General features: G+C 43.0%; 1 protein-coding gene across 3 annotated transcripts in view; it reads left to right on the plus strand.

Annotated features, from left to right (window-relative positions):
• The window catches only part of PRDM16 (PR/SET domain 16), a 346792-nt gene that overhangs the window by 165386 nt on the left and 154304 nt on the right, over nt 1-27102 (plus strand). For all 3 annotated transcript variants that reach the window (XM_054801016.1, XM_054801018.1, XM_054801017.1), the window contains exon 3: nt 12716-12766. In XM_054801016.1, the coding sequence (XP_054656991.1) occupies nt 12716-12766 (51 nt within the window). The remainder of the gene's footprint in view (nt 1-12715; nt 12767-27102) is intronic.

Here is a 27102-nt window from a genome sequence, read left to right on the forward strand (position 1 = left end):
CTCTCTGCTGTGCGTTCAACAGCTGTCTGGAAAAGCAGATAGAATGTGAGAATGTGTAAAGAACACATTCTTTAAATACACATTGAAAAGGGAATTGTTATATAAACAGATGGGAGGATGCCATTGCCCCGGAAAACCGTCTGAGTGGTGCCCCAAATTACGCTTTGGCAGAAGGAGGTTCAAGGGCAGAGCAGAAGAATGAGTTACGCTGTGCAAAGAGCGCACTTTGGAGAAAAGCAAAATATATGTTGGGGAAGATGGACACTAAAGATACCCGATTGCCATTTACTGTCGGACTAGAGCACAAAGCCCTCAGCGCAGCACGGCGCTGAATCTCTCATTCGCTGCAGCGCTTGTGCCGACAGTCAGTTGCCGGCTCTAGTCTTCAGGCCTCCTTCCTTCTCTTCCACCGCCTGGAAAAGGCAAAGCTGGGGCCAAGCTGTACCTGGTACCGTGTCTGACAAAGGCAAGGGAACGAAAAAGATCCTCAGTGCTTTTCCGATGGGATTCAGCGTGGGACAGAAGCATAAGTAAAAGCTTCTGTGTCTGACTCGTAATGCCACATCTCAAGACGGCTCCTCCAGGGCCAGAATTTGTCTCCGGTACAGTGTGTGGTACAGAGGGGTATTGAGCTACGTCTGGCATCAGGTGAGGGGGATTCTCAGCTGGGGTTAGTCTTTCTCTGATGCTCTACTGGAAGAGGAAAGCAGCAGATTTGACCTTCCGAGATGGATGTCTCCCACCTTGTGCAGAGTGCAGAAGCCTGTGTGGCCAGAGTACGCTGCCTGGAACTCGGTGGAAGAGGTGCTTGTGGCATCCGTAGTGTAAGGGATCATAATGAGCTAAAATTTTCACATTCCTATATCTCTGAAGTTCTTGAGAGGCTCAGTGCATCCTTCCACTTCTAACCAGGAGGTTTTAGTCTTCTCTCCCAGGAATTACTTAAAAAGCCTTTGAGCGGCTTTTGAGGGATTTACTCTTAAGGTTCCCTCCTTTCTAGAAGCTTACGTGGGACAAATGCCAGATATCTGCATAGATAGTTCTCTCTCTTGCTCTTGAATTTTTTTTACTACCTTTGTTTTAGGAAGTTTTGGACCAACCCAACAAACAGTCTTGTAGCCATGAAGCATTATGTCTCAGGAACCGTTTTGTATACTTGAGAAAGCGAAAGCTGCGTGCTTCCTGCTAGGCTCACGATACACAGCATAGCACATGATACGCCGTCTTAGATTTGTTTTGAGAAGTGATTCGTGTTTATTGTTTGCACAGATGCTCTAAAGATTACCTTAAGTTTAATTTTTTTTAGCTTGCAGTTGTAATTTCTGATTTGTCAGTTCCCGAAGCGTGGCCGGTTTCCGCTCCGGACGCCCAGTGAAGCTGTAGGCACTCAGGATGGCGTTCCCGCCAGAGGAGCACTGGGGCTATCCCCAGCCCTATTATATCGTGCCCTTGAACGCTCCCGACACAAATTCCTACCTGTGGGAGACATCAGCAGCCCAAGAAAAAACCAGAAACTGATTTCCGTTTGGACTCCCTGAATTCCTGTCTCTAGAAAATGCATTGAAATTGCCACCCACTCTCTGTCTGGCTGATTAAATAAAATATTGACCTTTTCCAAACACAATATTATCATTCCAAGCATAATATTATCCAGTGCTGTCAGAGATTGTTTCTGCAGCTCTTAAAAGGGAACTCACCTGGCACCCCCTATCAATTCAGATAAAACAACGCTGTATGCTTTTTAAATAAGAAACTGATTGTGCCGATGTCTGAAGTTAGTCCACAGAATAATTCCGTGTTAACTTTTCTTTATGGAGAGTATCATTTCCTTAATATTACTTCCAAATAAAGGAAGACAAAGTGCCCTTTTCTGGCCCTCTATTGTTCTCTTCCCGTGCACAGAACATTACTGCAGGGAATTCCTCGCCAAGGTAACCTACCAACGCAGACTGAGTACCTGTTCCGTGTTCGAGCGGCAGCGCGTCTTGAGGACCAGTGGCAGGAGAGTGGCACGTGCAAGAGCAGAAACTCTTCCTTGTGGTTAACGCAGAGCATACCGCGAAAGAAACAGGCTGCTATAGAAAATGCCCCTCCTGTTTAGGGACTGTGCAAGGTCCTCATAACTTCAGTTTATCGAAGACTTATTTTGCTAAATGAAATAGGAGTTAAGTGACGAAAAGTTCCTTCAAGCTCTCTGCGGCCGGCCCCCGTGCTGGCCGTGCCAGTCACCGTTTTCTTGCTTCCCTTTCAGAAGCTATCTCAGGGAGATGGCCCTACGCAGGGGTGCCGAATAACTGCGTCTTCCACAAAAAAAATAGGACTTGAGCATCTCATAATCAGCCTTATGTTTCTTTTCCAGTTCTTCTCAGGCTTTAATGGGCCATTTTTCTTACTGCATCACGCTGCCTGACGACGACCTCGTCATGTTAAAGTGACAGCGAGGTTATCCTGCTGATGGGTATCAAATTGACATATCCCATCCTTTCTGTCCGAGTGCCAGGCAGGCAGGGATACGTTCCCAGACAGCCTACGCTCCCCCTGGACGGTACCAGCTATTAGGAACGCTGCTGTTTTCACTCGTTCCTTTCACAGGGTGAGCAGCAAAACTAAGCTGCTAAACGAGACAGTGCATTTCCCACTTCAGACTTTTGAAATTGGTGGGAACGTTGCATATTGGCTTTATTTTCCTTCAAGTGTGATTAATGATCAAAAATCTACATGTCACAGCTTAGCTATTTAGCTCTGGTGCACTACTATGGTTACATTGAAGGCCATTATTTTGATGGAACTGAGGATAAGCTCTAGATATAGCTGCAGTTTATTGAGCTGGATTTTTGGCAAATTCTGTATGCAGTGAATTGCAAGTTGGCTTTTATGTTTGTGCTTGTGATTTGACATGCTTGCATGTGGGGAACTAGAACGCTTTCAGTGAGCTCAGCAAAGTTGAGTTACTTGGGCAGAGAAAAGGCTCGGCTTTCGAACCAAGACAGGCAAGCATGCCTATGAAAAAAAGTATTCGTTAAGTACTCTTTCAATGTGGTAAAACAGTTCGTAATTCTTATCAGTGTCTTTTTAGGCTGTGAGGAGGAGAATTAAATGAAGTAATTTTTCTCTGTTCTTTCTCAAATTCCTAACTGTGTAATTATTACATTCAAATAAGGATGGAGGCTGTATCATTCAGCATGGGTGATGGGAGAAGCCAAAGCCAGCTGGCCCTGCGCCGTATGTTGAGGCCCGAAGAAGAAGAAAATCTTTTACCTTGGTACATCTAGTCCTAGTCCTTCTCTTTGGCAACTGTATGCATGGAGAGATCGGAGTGCTGAGACTTTCCCGTTTCCTACAACATTGGTGCCAATCAGTTTCAGCATCAATGGCAAGACTTTGTGATGAAGAGGATTTTGTAAGAAAAAAGAAATAGCGTTGATGTGGCCGTACAGGTTTGCAGGTACTTAACCTCTGCCACCGAAGGGAGAAGGGCAGGGACTTTCTGAAAGTCTTGCCAGCGGAATTGGAAATGAATGCCACCCCAGCGATACCAAGAATGAGGCAAATCAGCTGCATATGAACCTCACCCAAAGGGAGCCCTAAATGACTGGCATTTGAATAATGAATCATTCTAGGGACGAGATGGTAGATTTGTTGAATGTTTCAATACGCTTCTCCCCTTTGAGGGTATTTTCTAAGATACCCTAGTCATAACAGCTATGATCCCATACTAAGATTTGAGTGCATTGCCCTGTATAGATTTCTGTGTCAACGTGTGTCCTGGGTGGAATGGCTGCAATTTAATGTGAGGTATGAGGTCTTCAGCCGAGGCCCAGAGGTCCCCATGCCTCAGATCAAGTGCACGTCAGCATTGCCATTACAGGAAGATGTACGATCTCTCTTTATTTACTTATGATTATTACTGATCATCTTAACAAACAGGTTATCAATATATGAAGTACAGAGGAAGTTAATGTATATTATTCTGTCAATACCGAGGTCATTTTTATAACTAAAAAGGGTCGAGAACAAAAGATAGATGGATCATATATGACTAAAGCTAACCGTCCAATCCATTTACATTGCTGCAAACAGCAGAGCTTTATCTGTTAACCAAAACATTACACTTCACTCTTCAAGGTGATTTTTTGCTCAGATAATAAATAGCTCTAGATACATTAAGAGATTGTGTTATGTAGTTCTGTGGCAGACAGAATTTAGAGTTGATGACCCTACGCTTCCATTCTACTACTGTTTTCTCTGTGGTTAGAGTGAAGATGCGACTGGTTTGCAGTTCAGAAGCACATTGTGTCAGAGGATCTCATATCTTATTTAGCATAAAAGTCTGCTAGGCTTGTTCCCAGGTTTGAAGATGAACAAACTGTGTAAATACAGATACAATTCAGTACTTACAACTTCTGTTTTAATCCTCAGGCTCTACACACTGCTCGGCACTAGAGAGAGAAATGTCCCCTTCATCTTTTCAGAATTCAGTTTTATAATGGAATTTCCCTTCAGGAAAAAGGGAGGTCACGATAATATTTGTAAGGGTACTTTGAAAAGAAAATCATAATTAATTTGAACTTTTATTTCCTCATGTGTACTGTTACCCATTTCTCTTCTGGGACGTGTTTCAAGAAGTGGGCAAAATACTCGACGGAAGGCTCCAGTGGGACTTACTCTTCTTTCAGGAATCACTGTGTGTTGCAAAAGGGGGATGCAGTGGGTGTGCTCTTACTGTGTAAATGTTTCATCTCTGCTCCAGGGTCCTTCTCATTCTCCGTAGTTGGTAAAACCTCTTTTCTTCGAGTAGTAATAGTAAATAGATAATTGCTAAAGGTGATGTTGGATTGCTGAAATGGAGAAAACAAATAGAGGGAGGTTAGATGTGGCGCCATATGAAAGGGAAATGCATCTCTAACTTGGATCCAAGGAACACGTGTAATGAATGAAATACGTTTTCTTTTAGCAAAACTGCCAAACTATCAAGTGCATTTCTCATGCTCATTAACACTGGACTTCAAGAACCCGATAAGAACGCAATATAAAATCAAAGAGCCCCTAAAGACTGTGAGATTATATTTAATACTCTCCTATCACCAGTCCCTGAGTGCTTGGCAAGAGAAACAGTGAGATTTACTAATCAGTACCCTCTCTTATTTGTCTTGGCTGAAGGTCTCGAGTCCTCAGCTTATTGAAGTTATTACAAATGCTCTCCATTAGATTCTGTTTAACTTCCTGGTATTTGCAGTTGAACTTGATCACAATGTCATGGAGGAGTTACGTCTTTAAAAAGTGATACAGAAGTTGTGATACCATGGATGCAAATCGCTTGTTTATTTTCTTTCTTGCAGTCCTTGTTCTTACACATATTCTTAATGTTTGACATTCATTCTTCTTAACAGCGACTGCCCCTGACATTTTCCGGCACCTTTCTGGATGCATAGAAGTTTGTTGAGTGCGATAAGAAGGTGCTGTTTCTTACTGAAAGGTGGCTTAAGCTGTTCCTTTCTTTTGAACATCCTTTGGAATAACCTGTAATGCTTCACCTCTGTAAACTGCATTTTGTTCTCCTGAAAGGTGGCAAACAGGGAGAATTCCTCTGCCAAGCCATACAGGACAGGAGGGATGAGCAAGTGCAGAGGTGTTCCCTGCAGCAGATTCCCAGACATTCTGGGCCACAGATCCCTCCTAATTTTGAACTTCTTTCACGCAGCGCTGGACCACCTTTTTGTTCAGACTTTCAACTGAAAAATAAATGGTTATAAAATGGTCTGTGGAGTGCATACCATGGCTTTGCAGACTGTTACTGGTCCACAAACCACAGTTTGGCTGCTCTACAGTGTTCGCAATTGTGCTGGGGTTGCCCTTAGCAGTGAATGGTTGGTTTATTCTTTATACTCCTTTCAGCCCTTGGCTTGTTCCTCGCCAGTCAGAGTAGGGCTGTTCATCCTCCTTCGCTCACCAGCCAGGAAAGGAAATTCTTCCTCTCAGACAAGAGCTTTCCTCCCTTTCCTCTTAATTCCAGGCACATTCGTTTCAAATTCCCAAGGCAGGATATTGAAAATTTCCTCAAGTTAATAGGGCTTCACGCATTTACTTACTATAGAAAATGTAAAATTTTGGCAAATTGTTGGCCAGAAAGCGCTATAAAATCCCTGTTTTTTAAAAATACGGCTAACAGAATCAATTCTTAAGTGCTGAAATGGTTTTCTGTGGGTTCCTTCTCCCTCTGGCTTTACTATGAAAGAACATCATCTCTGTGACTTAGCTATTGTAGGGTTGTCCGCTGATGGCTTTTAAAGGGCTGTTCCAGCTCCTGAATGCAAAGTTTAACAGCAGCCATCCCCAGGGTGAGCCATGCCATGCTGTCTGCAGTTTGCAAAAGCTTGTCTCGCTCGTCCTCCTTGCTCCGAGCTGCGGAGGAGGCTGGAGGGTTTGAATAGGTCTGTTCTTCAGCAGTTTGTGCGGTGGTGGGACAGCTTCCCAGTGGAAAACCAAATGACAGTAAAGAAACACAATGTAAAGCTGGCAATCCCAGACGAGGCTGATGTGTATTTTATATGTATTTTCTTTAATACCGTGCTCTCATATGGTTCTTCCGTCCTCGTGAACCCACATTCCTTCGAGGTCTGTTACCAGCAGAGTTAATCTGGTACGCACAAATAGCGTCAGAGTGCTTCTGAATTAACTCACTTGGCCTCCATCAGCGTATATAATTTCCGACCTTTTCCATAGCTCCACCTTGGGGGGTCTTGGGACGATCGTGTTTTAAAGGCAATCCTAGGCAAGATTTCCTAGCTGAGTGATGTTATCTTTATAAAAAGACAAAAGCACCTAGTATCAAAAATGGGCATTAATCATTCCAGTGTTTAAGGAACTTCAGGAAGCTCAGATGAAGAGTGTCTCTCTGTGCTGGAACGTAAAGCAGCTATGCAAACTATAGGTGAAAACGTTTACATGGAGAGCATCTGGATTAAAATTAATATTAAGCCAACTCGTTCCCTGCCAATACTCAAAGTATATCACGAACCGGATTAACACCCTCAATGCTTTTTGCACAAGCTCTCGTAGCTCACGAGGCGCTGTTTACTGTCCATATGTCATTCATGCACAGAAGAGAACGGATAGTTCCGTTTGTATTTCGGGACTTGATAGCTGTGGTGACAATGGATCAGTTTATTAATTATTCCAGTTTATTCAACTGGGAGGCTCCACAGGCTGTTAGGGAGGGCAAAAGGTTGAGAATTTTGCCACTGATTTGCCTTATAACTTCAGGCGACTCAGTCCTTGGACCTCAATTTATAGGCTTTTCAAGTAGATACTTTTCTTCCACAGAGACTGCAGAGTTTACAAAATTCACTGTTTAATTTTTGATATTTATGCAATGATCGTTTGCCAATTAGTTCAACAGATGTTGTATTGGTTCTGTGTGCTGTTTTGAAGTTCTGTGGTATCCAGGGTAGAGTTCGGATTTGGTTACCGATGGATCTAAACTGTGGTAGAGGGAGTTGCTGCAAAGTAGCAGTGAGCTTTTGATAACCTGGTTATATACTACAGAAGACTTTTATATATAATGCCAAACTTCATGGCAGAACTGGAAGAGCAGCAGCTGTTGGGACAGTGTTACATTTTGCACAAATCAGATTTTTGCTTTCACGTCAAAATTGGCAAATAGTTAATAAAGAAACCGACCCTTTCCTGCTTGTGCGTTTGCTGTTTGCAGGCTCCAGAGCTGTTAATGGCAGAGGTGATTAGCTCTTTACTGCTGCAGCAACAGCATTTGTCAATGTAATGAGTAATGGCTTTTCACATCTCGGGCAAGTAGCAACGATGAAAAATACTTCACGTGCTTTTTTTTTGTGTGTGTGTGTGTAAAATTGTCCTTGGGCACCAGGGAGCGCGAATGTTATTGTGATATTTGCTAAAGCCAGATAGAGACAGGCATAAAGTTGTAAAGAATCTGTAGCCAACGCGTCCTAGCAGACAGTTGAAAAGAAGATTCATTTTTTCATACCGAACCCCTCGTATCCCAGCTGTAACCTCTGCTGATGCGCTGCAAGGCCAGCTCTCCTGCGCACACCGAGGTGCTGCAGCACGGTGCAAAGCGCCTGGAGGTGGGAAGGTGTGGGAATACCCGAGAGGAGCATCCGTACTCTGCGCTGGAGGGCTGCAGCCCACCGGTGCTTTGTGCTCCCGGCCTCCCTCCAGAACAGCGCTTCTCTACGCCAACAGTCGTGTTTCGACGAATTTCACTGGTACTGCTCGCTTCGGAGTCGGGCCAGGGCCAGCGCTCTCAGGACTTTGCAGGATAAAACTTTTAAAGGAATAATTAATAGAAACTATAAAGAACAAGGTTTGTAGCTTAATAACAGTGTTCTTTTCTGAGCCGAATTGGAATAAAGGTGCAGAAAGTAGGGGAAGCGTGCGAGTACTTGAGCTGCTGTTTGTGTGTCGGACAGGAGAGGCAGCTCCCCGGAGATGCTGAGTTGTGCTTTACCGGGGCAAACGGTTTCACCTGCTTGGAGAGACCCTGTGCTGGGGGTGGCAGATGCCGGCCGGGGCTGGGATGCACGGTATCGGCTTGGTTGCTGTGCTGGTCTCAGCGTTTCTCAGTGGCACAGCCGAGATGTTTTTTAAAGCCCATAACGAGCTGGCTGGAAGAAAATGCTCTGCACGTCATAGTGTTCGCACGGGCACCGGGTGATCGTGCAGCGTAGTCGTCGCGTCTCCGTCAGGCAGGGTAACCCACCTATTAACAGCAGCAAATTAGGCACGGCAGGGACATAGCCTGGGATTTCATCTGAAGTATTAACGTAAGAATCTGAGGCTCTCGGCTAATTTAAGGCAAAATAAGTGTTTTCAGGACAGGTTTTTTTAATGATCTGGCTGCATGGTGTCTCCTGTGGAAGAGGCAGGGTTAAGATGGTGCGGGCAGCACAGCCTGGGTCCCAGAGTTGGAAGGGATGGGATGTCCCCGTGATGCCGGGGATGGGGGTGCAGGGGGCTCTGCAGCGTGGGCACGGAGCAGGATAGTGTGGGGCACGCGGGCTTCAAGAGCAGATACCTGGGCACCGACTGAAACGCTGCAGCGCTTGCTGGGCGGTGTCTGACTGACTTCAGCGGTGGCGTACTGAGGTCTCACTAAAGAATCAGATGATAATGAAGAACGAGTTATTGAAAAAAGTGCTGTCATCTGCATATCGACTACTGTGGAATTCCCGGGCGTTCTCTTCTGTCTCCAACTTGGAGCAGACGTGGAAATACTTCTTAAAAATCAAGATTCACAGTGATACAGCAGGGCAGGTTCTAGTCTGTCATCTTTGCCGTTAGCGTTTGCCGAATGCGTCAAGCCATGCCTATTTAAGTTTTGGTTTTGTGTGGTGGTTTTTTTTTTAAAATGACAGTTTATCTGAGCTCACGGAATGACTGGATAACGTTACTATTTACATAAGCTCATTGTGATCTGTCTCGGTAATGTAATCAAATTAGGGTTAACTGCAGCTGGAGAATGCCAGCTTGTAAACTGTTTTTCAAAAAGAATCACATGGTGTTACTTGACATGTTTAGTATACATTCAGGAGGCTTTGCAAAAATTATAGCACATCCCTAACTAGTGTAAGTAAGGCAGGATTGTGTTGCCACCAGCTCGCTGAATCCAGGAAATTAAATGCAGTGAAGTTCATCAGCAGTTGGAGGAGATACACCTCCGAGCAGATCCCCAAACACAAGTTTTTCTGACGTGACTGCTGCTGACATGTTGTCTTTCTTTTGGCTAAAATCAACATATCAGTTGATAGAAAAAGCATATGGTGTAAATTTTGAGTACATTTAAGAACATCTGTGTTAACTGCAAAAGTGCAGCCCACTGTACACGTCAAGCGCTGTATTTAGTCTTATGGCATTCGCATAAGATGAAGTCCAGCCTGAGCTAAAATTACCCAATGAGTAGATTTTCAAAGTATCTTTTGTTATTCTTATTAATAAACACCGCATCTGGTACTTACTTTCCCCTCTTTCTCCCTTTCTCATTTAATTCGGAGGTGCTATTTACACCGCGGTGGCGCAGTCACCAAGCTCTCCTGCAGTCGCAGAGGGCGATCTCGCGGGGCGGTCTGCGTGCCAGCGTACCCGATGGGGCCGCCGAGCTTCCGTCCGGCTCGCGGGCTGGTGTCGGGCAGTTGTCATTCTGCAGGGAATTCGGACATTTCCTCCGCGGCCAGGGAAGGTTTCTGCAGGCTCTGCCAGAGCCCTGGCACTGGTTCGGCAGCCGGAGGTTTTGGTTTCGGTCCTCTGCCCCTACGCGCCTGCGATACTCACACCCCGGCAAATACCAAAGCCATTGCGACGTCAAACTCTCAACCTGTTCTACGGACGCGGGCAAATAGGAAATTTAGGCACATCCAGGTCTCGGGCCGTGTCCGACCTACTGCAGAAATTCGGTGGCGGAGCTTAGTCCCAGACTTGCATTTTGGACGTTATCATCTTTCTTTTTTAAAGTCCACTGTAAAGGAAGGATGGAAAATACCGTCTAACAGGAGTTCCTGATCTCCCACTACTGCTAAAATGCCTTTTCCCACACGTAAATGTTCCGATAGTCTGAGTGTGGAGATGGTTCCATGAAAACGAAAATTCTTTGTGAAATAGGGGTTTGTTTCCCCAGAAGTTCTGTAATAGAAGGGAACTGAGAAAATATTGTTCAAAAAATGGTCAATTTTGACCTTGTAAAAAATCGGCCATTTTGGAATATTCTGAATGAACAGTCAGATAAACAGCCAGTGACGCTTTTCTGTAGAACTGCCATTTTTGAATATGTATTAAATACTTTGTACAGAATTTTGAAATTTGGGATCTGCTATGAATTGAAGGGAAAAAAAAAATAAATATGGTTTGAGAAACAGAACTTGCCCCTTGAGCGCAGATCTATCCAAACCAACAAAAGGAAGCTTGTGTTGGCATTTAGGTTCAGACTCAGGAATTCCTGACTCTTAAGCCTGTTTATATAGGACTATACCACAGCCCAATTTGCACTTCATTTTGATTTTTTTTTCCCCTCTACATTTATGGTTATGTTGAACGGGTGGATTATGCACTCTGAATGCACATACTTAACCAATTGTATTTAAAGATTTTTTTTTGCATATAATAATTATAGTTAAGTGTCTTCCTTTGGAAGCAGCAGTGTTCCATGAAGGCTTTTAAGTCATTTAGCAAAGGCATATTTATATTACAGCTCTGAAAGTTTCATGGCCTAATTCTGAGAAGGTTTTGAGGGTCGCTGGTTCCCAGTGACAGCAGCGGGAGCTGCGAGTGCGCTGCGCTTGAGAGAAGCCCGCAGTTCCCCAGCGACTCGGGGACACACGCTGGGCGTGATAGATATCTAACTTCCAGTAATTCGGGGTGAGGTTTCGGCATGTGTAGGTGCAGGAACACACGGGGGTTTATTGCTCCGGTATTCACCTCTTGGTCCTGTTTGCCTTCAGCTACTTTCCAAACCGCAGTTTCAGTATCTATTAGGGCTGTTGTAAAATCCAGAGCGGTTTAGGATTCTTGCTGTTGAAAACATGACACGTTGTTGTTACAGCTGAGCTTGGAGATACCTGCCAACATTTTTCAGATTTGTAATTGGTCACTCTCACCTGGGGATGGCCAAAGGGGTCCCAGAACTTTGTGCCAAAGCCTCAGCTGCTGAAACGCAACTGAGCCTCCTTGGCCCTTTTTTATTTTTTATTTTTTTTAGTAAGGTTCCTTTGCACTCTACAAGCATTCTCATTTTACCTTGGGTTTCCTTGCATTTCGATCTCTGTTGGAGCTTTTTTCCGCTCTTCTTTGGTAGCCAAAATACGTTGCCTGGGCCTGGGAGTCCACACTTGAGCGTGTGTTTAACCCCAGACACCTGAGACCCCCACTGAGGTCAGTGAAACTACTTAAATACTTGGAGTCCGGCTGCTCGATCACATCCTTGTAGAGTATGTTTATACTGATGGGGCTAGCCCGTGCGATATGAAGTTTAGGTACTTGACCTCCCTGAATGCCCGCTGACCTAGATCTAATCTGAGGTAGAACACAGCAGCGTTTTAATGACTTGGATCCCCACACCTCTGGTGGAGGAGGAGTTAAAGAGCTTCCTGCGCAGCTGCCGGGAGCGCTGAGGTACCGAAGCATCCCACACCCCGACCCCACGTCGGTCCCCGCCGCTGGGATGCAGCTGCCGGTGCTGTGAGGCTCTTGGCTGAGCACCGCGCGACGGGAGGCGAGGGCGTTCCTGTTAGCGAGGCGGCAGATGCCTCCGGCGCGGCACGGGGATGCTGGAGCGCAGTTGTCACCAGGCCTGGCCCTGTCACCGCTCCTCCCATGGGGCAGGGCGAGCGTGGCGCGGGCGAACGGCTTTGGTCGCCCGCTCCGGGGGGACTCGCGTATGGAGAGCCCCCGTCCCCATCCTCGTAGTGCCCGTACTCTACATCACCTGCCATTTGGAAAAGAAACGTGTTCTCATCAGCCAAATCTAAAGAAATTATTTATAGAAGCTACAGTAAACCTTAAAATGTGTGGGAGAATATAATAGTAGTTCTGGTGTAAGCCTTCCATCTAACTTCCTGAACGTCTGCATTGCTCTGTTGCAGTTGAAAGTTTTGGCCTTTGATTATAATCATCATCATCATCTTTATCATTTTATAACATTCTTAGTTGCAGTTCAACTTAATTTTTTTTCCATTTTGTTTTTTCGTAGCAAATACTGACTGATCCCGAGGTGACCTCCCAAGAGGGCAATATCAAAAAGGTAGGATACGCCTCAATCTTACGCACGTTGTTTTACTGTCTGGCTTTGAAATACACCTAAACACTTTTTTCTCTTCTTACTTCTGAACAAAAGTGCGTATCGCAATAGCGTCGTAAAAGTTTTCCAATATTTGCTGTTGCTTTTTCGGATTAAGTGTTGTGGATCTATTGGCATATTTTTCTGTCTTTTTGTGATTCCAATATTTATGAAAAAGAAAATAGTAGTTTGAAGCGTTCCTTGATTCAGCTACAGTATGAACAGCTACCAGTCCAAATCGAAAAACCTCATTTACCTCTTTTCCAGTAAAAGAAAATGTTGGCCCATCGTTAAAAGTGCTAAATTTTTAGAGGTCACTTCACCATGTAAATGTGGCTTATGTGAAGTCCAAGGGAAAAGGAACAGATATATGAAAGGATAAAATTTAACTCCTGTGATGTATTACAGGTGCTATTCATCACATTGTGATGCTTAAACTGTAATACTGACCAGAGAAAAAAGTGTTCCAAATACAGCCCAGCTGTATAAATGTCTTCGTAGTAGCTGTGAGGCAGGCTCAGCGGTACATAGTTCAGTAGCCAGTCTGCTATTTTGGTTGGGGTTGATCTCAGTAACACCGAAGTGACATTCTTTCCATGGCTCTCTTCTGGTTAACGGCTTTACGAAAGTAAAGTGTTGCAAGTCGGGTTTGATTATAGCCTCTCTCGACATCTAGAGGTGGCGCGTCCCTGCTGAAATAATGAGCTAGCTGTAATTCTTTGCATATGCAATTGTCTTACGATGGGTCTCCGCAGTCCTATTCAGAAAATATGAGTTTTTGAAAGTGGAAAATATTTTAAATTGGAACTTGCAACATCTGCCATTTTTATTCATCCATTTAGGCGAGCTTCAGTACTGTTTCTTTACTCTGAAAGCTAAAGGGAAACACTTGTTTCAGTCTGCCAAACAAAGTGAAATCTAATGCTTGTCAGGCTCCGAAGTTAGTTTGGGAACAGATACTTAGACACGTGTTCGGTATGGACCATTCTGTTCTTCCCGCGTCGAGAAAAACAAGCTTTTATTTTAGAAAGCCAGGCTACCAATATGAACCGTCCTTTGACCATCCAATGACCTTGCGAGGGACCTATCGCAATACTGCTGAACTTTTTACCTTGTTCGTCTCCATAACTCATTTGGCGTTTGTCTCTGCCTCTGTGGGATCCTTTTGTCTGAACAGACATGGTGACAAGGTGGCAGGTTCTTATTATCACAACGCACTTATCACAAGGATGAAGTAAATTCTCCGTGGCTCAGGACTGCTCGGCTATTTCTCTCTCAGTCTTTAATTACAATATCACAAATAAATTCTACCTCCCTACCTCGCGGAATCTGCGGTGCCCCAAAGGGAGCAGGCTTTGTGTGAAGCAAGGGTGGAAGGAAATGTTAAGCTGGCAGCTTTATATGTTCAGTACGTGGGTTTGTATTTAAACTTCGTTACTTTTATTTCAGAGGAGAATGTTGCAAAAAACTAGAGGTCTTTGAAAAATACTGTGTACTTAAGTATTTTCCTGTACAGCAGGTATAAAACTGGACAATTATGATATTTGACAAGAGGGGAAGGACTGGCCTTCCACTTCTGTCTTTTAAATGCATTGTAGAGAAGCACTAGTGGGAGTTTATGAGGTGATAAATTTATTGAAGGATGGGCAGTAGGGTTTTACAGCTAGGGTGAAAAAGGTCAAAGCAGTAAGGTAAAGAGTTCAAGTCTAAACTTTATGGCTTGTGAAAAGACTACTGCTAGACAGCTTTTCAGTCAGAAGAAAATGAAAAATAAAGAATGAAAAATCATTCTCTACACTTTTTGCAGTATCTGAAAATTGTTTGTAAGTAGTACTCCAGCATTTTGCTCCAGCCGTACAAAACCCTCTTGGGAGAAGATTTCCTTTTCTCCCCTCTCTGTCTAAATCATTCAGCTGTCATATCCCCGAAGACACAAGAGTTGGGATTTGACTTCAATTTCTTCCTATTCCTTCAGAGAGAAGTTGGTGGTGAGGAGGTGACTGAAGACAAATGTAACTGTCGTGGGTGGGCTAATTTAAACTAGGGGAAGAGAAGCCAGAGCCAAACAGAGGTACCGTAATTTCCAGTGGCTCGTTTGGCTGGCTGCTGTATCGCAGGCTCAGAACTGGGTAGCAACAAGGACTGGAAAGAGGAGAAAATCTCTAGAACGAAGAGAAAATCCGTAACACCAGTAAAAAAATAGAGCAGGGAAGGGAAGCGTGGTAGCAGTGAGAGGTACAGAAGGATGCACAGGAAGCAATCTCTGCTTAAAAATCGACCCCAGTATTATTGCTGCTGTTAAGCTGCCAGAAGAGAAATGCTGTATTATGTAACTTTTCATAAACTCAAAGGAGTGAAAAGTCTGACGACGCAGCACAGCAGACACTATTATATTATATAATAAAGCAGGCCCTTTTTTGGCTTGGAGCAAAGAAAGAAGTGTTTTCCCACAGTGTCCAGTATTTTTCAGTTTGTATTACTGTTATTTCTGCTGGGACCACTAACACCAGAAAGCTGATGTGTTTGTTAGCGGTTGTCTCACAAGAATTAAGATTTCTAGCAATATTATTAAAGGACCTATATCCAGGATCATTTTTCTGTATCTGGAACTGTGCTGTGCCGTAGACTAAAACGTGATGTACTCCTACCAAGTTTTCCTCTTACCTGCTTTGCTTGCTGATATTTAGTTTAACTTGCACGAATATACCACAGCTCCTCATCCTGTTTGTTTAATTTTAAATAATCAATTGTGAAAGTAATGCTAAAATAGGAGATTCCCTTTTTTAGTGAATGAATGTGTACATTCAGAGATGTGCACAAATATGTAAGCTATACCTGTGGGTATATTGTCCCGTACTCCCAAACGTCTGTTTTTCCAAGCCTTTTTTTCCAAGCCATCTTCCTGCGGTCTGTTTATTTTGCTTAGAGAGCAGCTCACATATTCTATTGCCCTGAATTTTCCGAGCTTCCCCGCTGCATTTAATTCATTGGGAAAAAAAAGGCTTGTTATCATTATCTTCATTGTCATTTTGATTTAACTTTGAGAGGGAGCGGAAAGATTTAGACTTCCTCCGGCAGGAAACAAGGCCAGCGTCCATTACAAGACACCTTTTTTCCCAAGGAGCAGCGCTAGGTGTATTTCTCTCTCCTCTGAAAGTCACTTTGGACGGTGGTTTGAGAATCGTATTGAAGGAGTCCCTGTGTGCAGAGCTCCTAGCCAGCCTCCTCTGGATGGGCTGTTTTTCTGGCTGTGGTGACAAGAGACCTCAGGGACTTCTCTCTTCAGTAGACTCTCTATTTAGTTTCTGTTTACTTAGAGGGAATAGCCTGAGGGGCTACTGGAGAGAAAACATCTGTGGGAGATAATCTATAGAGTTATCTATCTATCACTCTTGTCGACCCTGTCTCCCTTGAGAGCAAGCTGAGAGACTTGTAATAAAAAGGCATCGCTGAAGAGGCTTTAGGGACAAATAAAGAGACATGTTAAGGGCCAGCTGAAAAAGGATAGAAGACATTATTAAAGCTCAATAGCCGTCTTATCAAAATCCAATAGGATAGGCATTTGGCAAAAGGCTTTAAATTTATTCTTTGACTTTCTCGAGAGCTTGAATTTATCCATTAACAAGAATGTACTACACAGGGAGCGGGAGATGCTATCAGCTTCAAAAGGGTTGGATTCAATCTGGTATTGCACAAAACACGACGACAAAAACTGAAGACAAAACCGATTTTTTCGCCTACTTTGGCTGATTTCATCCTCACGTTGCAAAATATTAGAAGCTGGCAATAGAATGCTGATGACACTATAAAGTAGAAGTAAGGCGTTCAGCACAGTAATTTATTCTCTGCTCCCAAATCACGTAGCTTTTTAAAAAATAAAGTTACTGTTAGAAACTGGGTGAGATTAGAAATCTTGACCTCTTAGAAAGCATCAAGTAGTAAACAAGGAAGCGAGGTAGGTGGACAGCTTTTATTCCTGAAACGAAAGTAAAAACCAACTAATGTTTTGTTCCTGCAGATACAAAGCGGGATAGGGCCATAAATCTCTCTAGGTTTGTTATTATACACAAAATGCTACAGGTCACAGGAACCATCTGATACTTCAGAAACACATTGTTCACACAAGATGATTGATTGATAATTATGATAATTTGCAAAATGATTATTTGGGTATTATAACCATAGTTTGTCCCACTGGATTGCTGTGAAGACATTTTCTATATCATGGGCCGTCAGAAATGGCCTCTGGCAACGAGGGATATGGAAAGGTCTGGTGGGTCTCTCCCAGCGGGATCTGTAGGACTGATGAATGATGACCCAGAGGAGTAAGAAATCAGACTTCAATAAGCAGTCAGGAAGGTAGTTAGAGAAGAGCAAGGGAACTGTTAACTGTCTTTTGTGGAGCAATTACTAGCTGGGCCATACACCCTCAGGCCTGGGCACAGTCTGTCGCAATATTAGACACGCAGAGAGATTGACCGAGAGGTTTTCGCTTGAGCTCTTTAAAGTTCCTGGATTTGCAGCGCTTTGCACAAAACATGTTTGCTTTTCTGCATTTAATATATATTATGAATACATTTATTATCTACAGCTAACGAAAGGTGTTCTGAAACTGTTAGCAAAGATATAAAAATCCAAATTTCTGTGATGTTTCTTCATCTTTCACTTCTGTATATTGAAGAATCAACCCCCCAATTTTAGTGGTTTTAAAACAGTCTTCATACTCACTGAGAATTTACACTATTAGCCAGACGGAATTATTTTTAAATAATATCACCTGCTTTTGTGTGCTTAGATTTAGGTTAAAAGAGGAGAGCATATTGTTCTTATAAAATGTACCAGGCTCCTGGGAGCTGGAGGACGGTGCTGCGCAGTGCCCAAAACCAGAGGTTCATGATGCTTCACAAAACCCGCCGAGATGGTGTAACAGTACCCAGTTATCGTAGCTAAAGTCCAGTTTCAACATGATCACTGCCTTACAGTTACTGTTTCAGAAACAGCTCTAATTTGCTTGTTTTATAGGTTGTATCTTTCTGAAATAAAGGTATGTTTAGCTGCCACAAACAGGGGCCGCTTTGAGTTGATTTTTATAATCTTTTCTTGAATAGACTTGCGTCATTCCAATAAGCCCTGGACAAAAGAGTGGACAGTTGTCTGAGAGTCTTTTTTATAACATTTCTCTCTTTCCATTGTTAGAGAGCTGCTAATAAAAGAACCAGGAGTCCATTAATTCAGTGAATGAACATATAGTAAAGTCAGTTCTCTCTTGAGAACAATAATGTTGCGGTCAGCTTAGGTTTCCATGGAAACTAAGTACTTCTTAGAAGTTTGCATCCTTGATTTTGCTGAAATGAAGCACGTAAAGTAAAAAAAAGGTGTAAGGCTAGCACAGAAAAGTCAGCAAAGAAAGCGATGGTTAAATTATTTTGCAGGAAGAACATTGTACATTTAATTTCTGTCATGCGTATGTTTGGGCTTGATTGTATAGTGCGTGTGTATGACAAATGGTTCCATCAAGGGGTCTCTGGGGGTTTTGAACCCATAAATCAGGCCAAGTTAAGAAGACTAGCAGTGGTTAAGTTTGCTCTCTCCGTATCTCCAGTAGATTGGAGTCAACCACAGCCCCATGCATCGCAGCAAGATGTAAACAGCGTGCCTCAGCACAGGGCTCTGTTTCCAGTAGCTTCAGTGGTACGGGGGATTGGGGTGGTTAAGGGCGATTTACCGTGTTCTCTGTTTGCAAGGTAATGCAAAGTATGGATATGGTGTCGACCCCTCATTCAATTTGAAATAAGACTGTTTTGTAAATTAAGTTGCTTCTCTTCCTCCCTTCCACTCCAGGCAAGTTCATAGTTAAATCAGTGTAAACCAAAGAGCCGTGACGTTGGTTTCTTCTTTTAGCGCTCATTTATAACCCGCTGCCTTATTTTCTTGAATAAGTGAATTGCTGTAGCTGAGAGGAAAGTGTCCGAAGTGTATCACTGCGCTATTTATACACGTTGTTCCAAATGACATGCATCTCTGTTGAACAATATCTCACAAGATAAAAGTGTCCGTTTAACTTCAGGCATAGACAGTTACGAGAGGTCACCTTGTCTTCCTGTAATGCATCTCAAACATAAACGCACAGACTTTATGGTGGCCTCAAGTTATTAACAAAACCAGCCACGCTTTTTGGACGTGAGAGGGCAGGAGGCTGTTCCCTTGACAAAACCAACCCGCTCACATCGCTTTGAGTCGGTCGTCTGCTGCATCTCTGAATAGGAAGCGTGCGTAGAAGAGTCAGGTCCAAACCGCTGTCTTGTCGAACCCCCGTGCCCGACCAGTGGTCTGCTTGAGGGGGGGAAAAAAGCCCAAACCACTCCGCTAGTGATTTATAATAAGTGTCAGAGCCAGATTTCAGCATCATTAGGGCAGAGATGGTAATTCATTAGCTAGCAGGTCAAGTAGTTCATTCTGTTCCTCTTTTTGTAAGTGGTTCAAAATATCTTCTGTTGTGTGATGAGTGTTTGTGGAATAGCACGGTCAGCTATCTTCCAGCCTGGCGTCCTTTCCCCTTCTCGGTGGTGCTGCGCGGTCGGCCCACTCACCTGGAGACCAAACTGCGTTTTCCGAAGGTGTCTGCGCGGCCGGCGAGGTCAGGCGCGTCTGCACAGCGATGCCGATAAAGGAGACTTGTGAAGCCGTTGTGGCTCAGTAATCGGTCATGCTAAAGGTGTACGCAAATTTAAGATTTATAAACTTTTTTATAGCTAAGAGCTACCTGAATAGTGTGAAAGCCACAGATCCCAGTGAGTGAGCTCCTTCCTTTGTGTTTGTGAAAACGATCACAAACACGCACTAACAGTTTTCACACTTCTCTCACAATCCTGCTTCTCTCTGTGTACATAATTAATGATTCCTTGTTGAAAAAACACATGCAATGTCATATTTGACATTAAAAATACATAGGTGTTTATTCATTTGAGGCAAGATATGTTTTTAATTGTTCGCATGCCTTTGAGCACATACTCTTTTTTCTGCTAACGAAACGAACTGAAAGGCTGGCATTTACCTACCGCCTGTAAGACGATTACTAGTGAAATAATATTCTGGATGATTAGGAGGTATTACAGCCTCTACTCAGTTTAAAAATGCCAGAATGCCCCAGAGATCCCCATGAATCTGCTGCCAGCCGGCCCCTGTCAGAGCTGAAGGCAGCACTGTCTGGAGCCCAAAATCAACTGCAGGAAGGTCATGTGAAAGAAAATCCTCAGTCATCAGGAAGCCCTTGGCCTCGTGGCCTTTCTGACATTTTCTGACAAACCTTAAATCACCGGAGTAGACAAAACATCACAAATTTTGGAATGGTAGCCTCTGGGATTTCAAAACTGTACGTTAGCTTCGAAGGTAACCCCCACCTCGGTGCGCTCTGCAGTTCCTCCCTGGATGCAGAGGGCGAGCGTGCCAGGAGGTATTCCTGGAATTACGGCTGGATTCAGAACCGCCCGTGGGACGGGCTGGGAGCGCGAGGAGGCTGTAACCCATACGGCAGCCGAGGAGGGAGCTGCAAGCATGCCTGCGTGTGTGTTGCCACCAGTTATTTACACGGTACTGGGAATATACATCAGTGTTGTAAGAACAGATTGCGCTGGGTGGGACAGGTTTCTGTTCCAGAGTGAAAGTTGGAATCAGGATTTATTGTATACATTACATACATTAGAGAAGCCAGATGGTTCTATTAATATAATCTGTGATCTCGAGGTGTGTGCAGTATTCGGTTAATCACGTTGCGCAGCTATTAAAGAGAATATATATCAGGTAGGAGGCCTATTAGAGCTCGCTAGCTAAAAAGAAAAACCTGGACAGTAATTGGGGAGGAAAGAAAAAGGAAGGGGGGGGATGGCAGGGAGAGTGACCTGAAGTTGGCTCCTAGCACCTGTGGTGCTGCTTTAAAAAGAGAAAAAGAAAAGCCCAAAAGCAGGGAACTGGGTGCCAGTGACCTATAATTAAATATATGTATCATGGCAAAACCAAAAAATGCTTTTGTTGGTTTTTTTTTTCCCCCTCCATATTTTGCTCTAGCAATATATCAAGGCTTTACAAAGCAGTAGAGGTGACTGTTGTCCTACGCACGTTCCAGGAGTGCAGTATATTTTGATGATGCCAGTTACATGGGGGTTTAGAATAGATTAGGTTTTTATGAGATTATAAAATATGTATTCTGAAAAAAAGCCCAAATTTATTTTTCACAAGGCAGTTTTGAGAGAAAAATAATTACTAGAAGTCAACTATATTCAGTGATGTTCAGTAGAACCTTCTGTCTTTACCCCTGGAAATTTCAGCATGCAATAGCAGCACATCGTAAGCAAATTAAGTTCATTCCCTTTGCTCTTTGTAGTAGATACAGTAGTTGCATGAGTGCTCTATGCTAAAACCAGCGAGATAAAACCAGACTTACTTGAGGGTAATGCAAAAATTTTGGCTCCACTTCTTAATAATTGTCCTCAAATTTTTCTTTGCTCAATAGGGATGTTTCTTCTCACAACATCACAAGTTTTCAAAACTTGATTTCATGTTGAGTTGGGCCAAAAAATACTTCACTTAAACCTAATTGAGTTATAGTTTCAGATTACTTCCTTTAACTTCTGCTCAATGTTAATTTCTGTGAATACTTTGATTTAATCCAATTGTAACTTTTCAGCACAGTAGTTTTGGGTTGGGAAATGTACAGTCAATTCTAGTCTTAGCTTTAGCTTCTCCTTGCATGGATCCACTTCTGATTTTCTGTTCAGCAGGTTCAGTGTAAGATTCAAGGGACCTATGGCTTTGGTCCTGCTAAAACTCAGATCTCAGTATTCTTTCGTGCATGGGTATTTCTCAGAGTAATAGTGAGAAGAGGTACAAAGTCTGAAAAAGAACTAATGCTATTTATAATGACCTTAAAGTCGTTCAAGATGACCTATGAGTTATTTATTTGCTTGCAACCTGGAAGTCAGCGAAGTATTTTATTTTTCTTCTCCCTGCTAGCTGATCAGCAGTTTCTGAATTGAGCAGCTCACTACAGAATTTGTGGTGAGTTAGAAAGGAGCGCGTCCGACGTGAGACCCTGCGCGGAGGCTGAGCAGCTCCCAGCTGGGGATAACCCCAGAACCTCGCCGAGTCCCGCAGGGCTTTGCTCGCTCGCAGACGAGGGGCACGCCATCGCTTCAGACCTTCGCAGCCCCGCAGACTGTCCTTTCGACTGTTAGCAGTGCTCTGCGGTTTATAATTCTCTATCTTGTTGCCTTCGCTTTTACCTTTACTGAATTGGCAGTAACTTCTTTCTGACAGACACGTAACCCTAAATATAAGATAATGGAAAAGTGGCGTGAAACGGGAACTTTGTCCTTCCATCTTCAGTTATGGCTTGAGTAGTTTTCACTGAATTTCCAGCTGTAGCTTGATGTTAAGTGTTGAAAACCCCCTGATTAAATTCCTGAGCCGAGAAGAACGAACATTATCTCTCTCTTAACACTGCAGAGGGGGGTTTCTGACAGTTTCTGTTCAGCTGGGCAGCTGTAGGGGTTTGAAGTCCGGTTACCTTTTCTGAAATTTGCACTTCTGCATTAACTACTTGAGCAGCTGTTAATGCCCACAGAAAGGCTGCATGTAAAAAAATAATATAATCTGAGAATTGGTCACCCAAATCATAGGTTTGGGCGGGCAGGGACCTCCCAGCCCACCCAGTGCCACCCCTGCCATGGGCAGGGACACCCTCCACTAGCCCAGCTTGCCCAAAGCCCCATCCAACCTGGCCTTGAACACTGCCAGGGAGCCAGGGGCAGCCACAGCTTCTCTGGGCACCCTGTGCCAGGGCCTCAGCACCCTCACAGGGAAGGATTTCTGCCTCACATCTCATCTAAATCTACCCTAACAATAGTAACAGTAATAATAGTAGTAGAGGAACCTAAATTAAGTGCTTAAATCCTTACTTGGCTACCCAAGTGATTGATTTTTTTTCTTCTTTTTTTTTTTTCTTCCTTATTTTAAAATGCAATACAGAGGTATAGAAAAGAAATACAGAAAGCTGTGGAATAGATTATTAACTAGTTCATAAACTTCAGAGTAGTTTTCCTCATGCTTCCTATCTCCTAACCTTCATAAGTTAGCTGATGGTTTTAGGGGCTTGTTGCAAAGAATCCTGGCCTCAGAGAAGAGTGAGTTTAGCTTGCTACTGAGTGTTTTTCCAGATCATTAATAATTACTGTAGAGATAGTTATGCATATCTGCTGTCAGAACATTTTAGACCCTGGTTGGTGCAATAATTCCTTCTGCTCCAGAAGAATAAATCACAAGTCCTAAAGGAATTGTTTCTCCTCATTTCCACTGGAAATTCAGTCTTAAGCTTCAGCTTGTGTCACCCAGAAGACGACTAGTTCTTCCTTATATGCGGTCTGGTGGAAACCCTGGAACTTTACAAAACTGCTATTGCATCAAGGTAGTTTTTGTGATAGTGCTAAAGAGGTATAATGCTGCTTTCCTTAAGAATTAAATTTAAAAATTAATCAAGAGGAATTGTCAGGTTTTGCATTTCCCCTGCAATTAGATATATTTATATATAAACCCAGAAAAATATTGACTTTCATTGTTCATTCATTTCCTTGATATCTGGTTAACTTTTTTAATCTTTCTGCAGTTACACCCAGAAATAGCTTGGGGCTACCTGCTGAGTTATGTTGGCAAATTCAAGCAGACTCATACCCAGCTACCGCTGGTATCCTTAAGATTAATAGTTTTCTTTGCCACGGGAATCTTAAAAAGGTGAATCCTGAAAAACTTGTGGAAGGTGTTGAGACATGATGAGGGCAAGGTTGCCATGTAAATCTGTGGACTAAGAAAAACACTGTCAATCTTCTGAGATGCTCGGCTCTACTTCAGTCTGTCTCGAGTTACAACGCTCATTATTCTGACATCATTCCTTTTCTGTTAGCTCATATGCTGAATACGGGTGGTGGTTTCTTTTTCACCTTAATTCCTGTTAGGAACAGAGGTCTGGAGCAATCCTGTTGGGTTATTTTGCCCCGTTTCCTGCAATCGCATGCTGTAAGGAGGTACAATATTTCATAAGTAGATTGTGGGCCCCCCCCATTAAGAAAGATAATTTCTTTCAGGCTTTTTGTCTTCTCATGACTAGAACGCGTCTTCTAAGTTCCAACGTAAATTTATTCCTGGCAGTTTATATTTGCTGGTCCTTTTGCCAATAAAAACTTCTAATTTGAATGGTATCCCGTCTTCCATTCCAGTTCTGATGCTCACCATATGCTTATTTGTTGTTTGCTTTGGTGGGCTTACTGCAGACAGCATCGTACCTCCTGCTAAGCAAAGCTCAGTTGATCTGTACTGCCCTTGGTAAAAACTGGACAACCCTGGTGTACGGAAACATTAGGCTTTAAGAGCATCCTCATTTTTCCAAGGCATTGCTGTATCGGTAGGTGTCTAATGGCTACAGGAGTGGCATCCAGCAAAATCCCATCCTCGTCCCGCGGCTGGGATGACTTCAGGCAGAGCACTTCACTTCTTTGCGCCCAGATTGCTATTCACACAGCTGTATGATGAATTCTGCTTTTTAAAGTTATTTAGGTGCAAGAAAAGAAGTCGTACTATTAAGAAGTAGACATTTTAACTATTATTATCCCGATAACAAGATTTTCTCAGAGTAATGAAGTCAGAAAACTAAGGTTTATGATTTAATCCTGGTATATGTCTATGTTATTTCTGAACCTAGACCAAGGCTTTAGCCATTTGCTATATGAATGTTTGCATTCTTGTGACTTAAAAGTGTTGCACAGACGGAGGCTGGTAAAATGACCATGACCGTGAAAGCGGATTATTCTGAGATGATTTTAAATGGCCCTTTTTGCTGTATGATAGGAAGGTTGGCAAACAAGTCGCTGATGAATGTTGGAGTTTGCGGTCTTGTTTGGTTTGGAAACTTGCTCAGAAGTTTGGATGCATCTCTGAAATTCATCAGAACCCCTTTGGTCTGAAAAACATTGGTGAAAACCGTGCACATGACGCTTTTTAAAAAATTAATTTCTTCTAATTCCTCACCCTAACTGGGCTGGAAATACCCAAGAAATAGGTTTCCTTGTTGTATTTTCTCTGTTCTGTTCGTAATGCCAGCCAAAGTCTTAAAGTGTTAGCAGCTTATGTACATAAATAATGAGAAAAGAAGCTAATGGATTTTTTTCTTTTCTCTGAAAGTTCAGAAATGCCTTAGAGCTGGACAGGGCTTTGAGTTTGTGTTTTCCTTCTTGCAGAGGTTTAGTAGACTTAAAGAGCAAGGACTTTTTCTTTTAGTGTATCTAAATGGATTGCTCCCTAACAAAGCAGAACCACAAACGTAGATAGGGTTGGCATAACGAGCAGATTTTAGCAGAGGACTAGATAGTAAATGAATGGTAAATATTATGAATAACAAACTCATATGCCAGTGATTTATTCCAAACCGGGATGGATAACCAAAGAATGCCCGATTGCAACTCCGGTAGATTTGGCCGCTGCCTCAAGCTGCCTTCAGATGGCTGCAGCCCTGCGCAGGTCTATTCGAATGACTGGAAACAATTGCTTTTACTGCGGTAATATATGCCAGAGGAAAACTCCTAACGTTTTTAGGCTTTGAAGAGGGACAGTGTATTTTTCAGATATGCGGTTAAATTAATATTTAGTGTCAGTCAGAAAATGCGCTGGACTTTCTTCGAGCAGGAAAAAAAATTCTGTTGCTGTCATTCGGCGTGTCATCCCGTAGCTCTGCTTGTTCTTTCACTCTTGTGCTTTTTGGACTCTCTTTCTGTGATGCTTGAATAAGCAACACTGAACTGTAACGGCCGTGTGTTTGGTCACTATCTTTCCGTTTGTGACTGGCCATACCTCGCTCTTTGTGTTTGCATAGCCGTGATTTACCTTTGGTAGCAGCCCTTCTTCCCCCAGTTTGTTTTCACTCACGTAAAAGAGTTCACCTGCATTTCCAGTGCTTACACAGCGCTCCCCCTTTTCATGCTAGCACAGCACATCAAATATTTGTTTGATTTTTCTTTAAATATCTACCGAAATGAATAACCATTTCCTTTTTTAAAAAAGAAAAAAAAAAAAAGCTGCTGAGCATCTTAATTCACGCGTCACAACTGCAAAGCCAATATGGTGGCAGAGGGAAACCCTCTTTAAAAGAAACAGAAATGCTTTAAATAAATAAATTCGGTCTGATCATGCTTCTACTGGAAAATTTCTTTAAGATAAGCAGATGTCATGCTGTAAAATAAACAGCTGAAGCTAAAATTCATATTCTGCATTAACCTAAAGGGCGATCATCTCTATCACACATCCATCAGAATCAGATGAGAAGAAGCCAGCCTTGTAGCAAGAAAGATTTGGGTTAGACGTTAAGAAAAATAAAATACTAGCATAGTTTAGTACCTGAGCGGACTCTCTAGGGAGGAGATAAAATATCTGCTGCTGTAGGCTCTTAAGAGGTTTAGACAAATACTGCCAGGCTGGACTAGATATACACAATCCTGCATTAGAATAAGGGAGAGCCTAGATGACTTCCCCAGATCCTTTCTAGCCTTACGGTTTTTTATGGTGCTTCTAAGTTTATCTTGTTAATCAGCGTGAAAGCAAGCCGTGGGGGGAACGAGGCCGGGAGACCGAACCTGTCCGTTCGTTCTCTAGCTAGGCTGCACCTGTGGGCTGAAAGCATGCTGAAAAGCCTGAGTGCGGGCACCGAATGCTCTTCTCCTTATTTTAGACTTCTTTTGCTTTTTTTTTAATGGTGCCTGGTAAGTTTTGTGCTCTTTGTTTTCAGTATTCCTTATCAGCCAAACTTTTTTTTCCATTTTCAAGTGGATTTGGTGCTCGGGAGAGCTGGCAGGTTAAGAGAAAGTTGATCGAAGGGCTGAAAGTTACCTCCTAAACTCCTTTGTAGTTGAGTTTCCTAGTGTGGAAACTAGTAGATCCAGATTCTAAAACATGTATTTATACACACCTGAATAATAGAAACCCAGAGAAGGAGAAAAGAAAGAAGAAAAAAAAAGGAAAAAACCCCACTGTAAGGCAGAGTTCTGAATTAATATAATAAGGAAACCAAGGATGATAGAAGATGGAATGACAGATGCAATAAAGGATAGCAAATTAATGCTGAAATGCATTGTGCTTTTATAAAGAAGATTTAAGCTGTCAAAATATTTTTCTGTTTCAACATGGAAGTCATTTGTCCTTGCGGCTGACATTGCTTAGTTTCTATGTATCCTCGCAATGGGTGGAAACATCCTTTAACTGCCAGA

This window comes from Grus americana, chromosome 21 (genome assembly GCF_028858705.1).
Source record: "Grus americana isolate bGruAme1 chromosome 21, bGruAme1.mat, whole genome shotgun sequence".
In the NCBI taxonomy this organism is placed as follows: Eukaryota; Metazoa; Chordata; class Aves; order Gruiformes; family Gruidae; genus Grus; species Grus americana.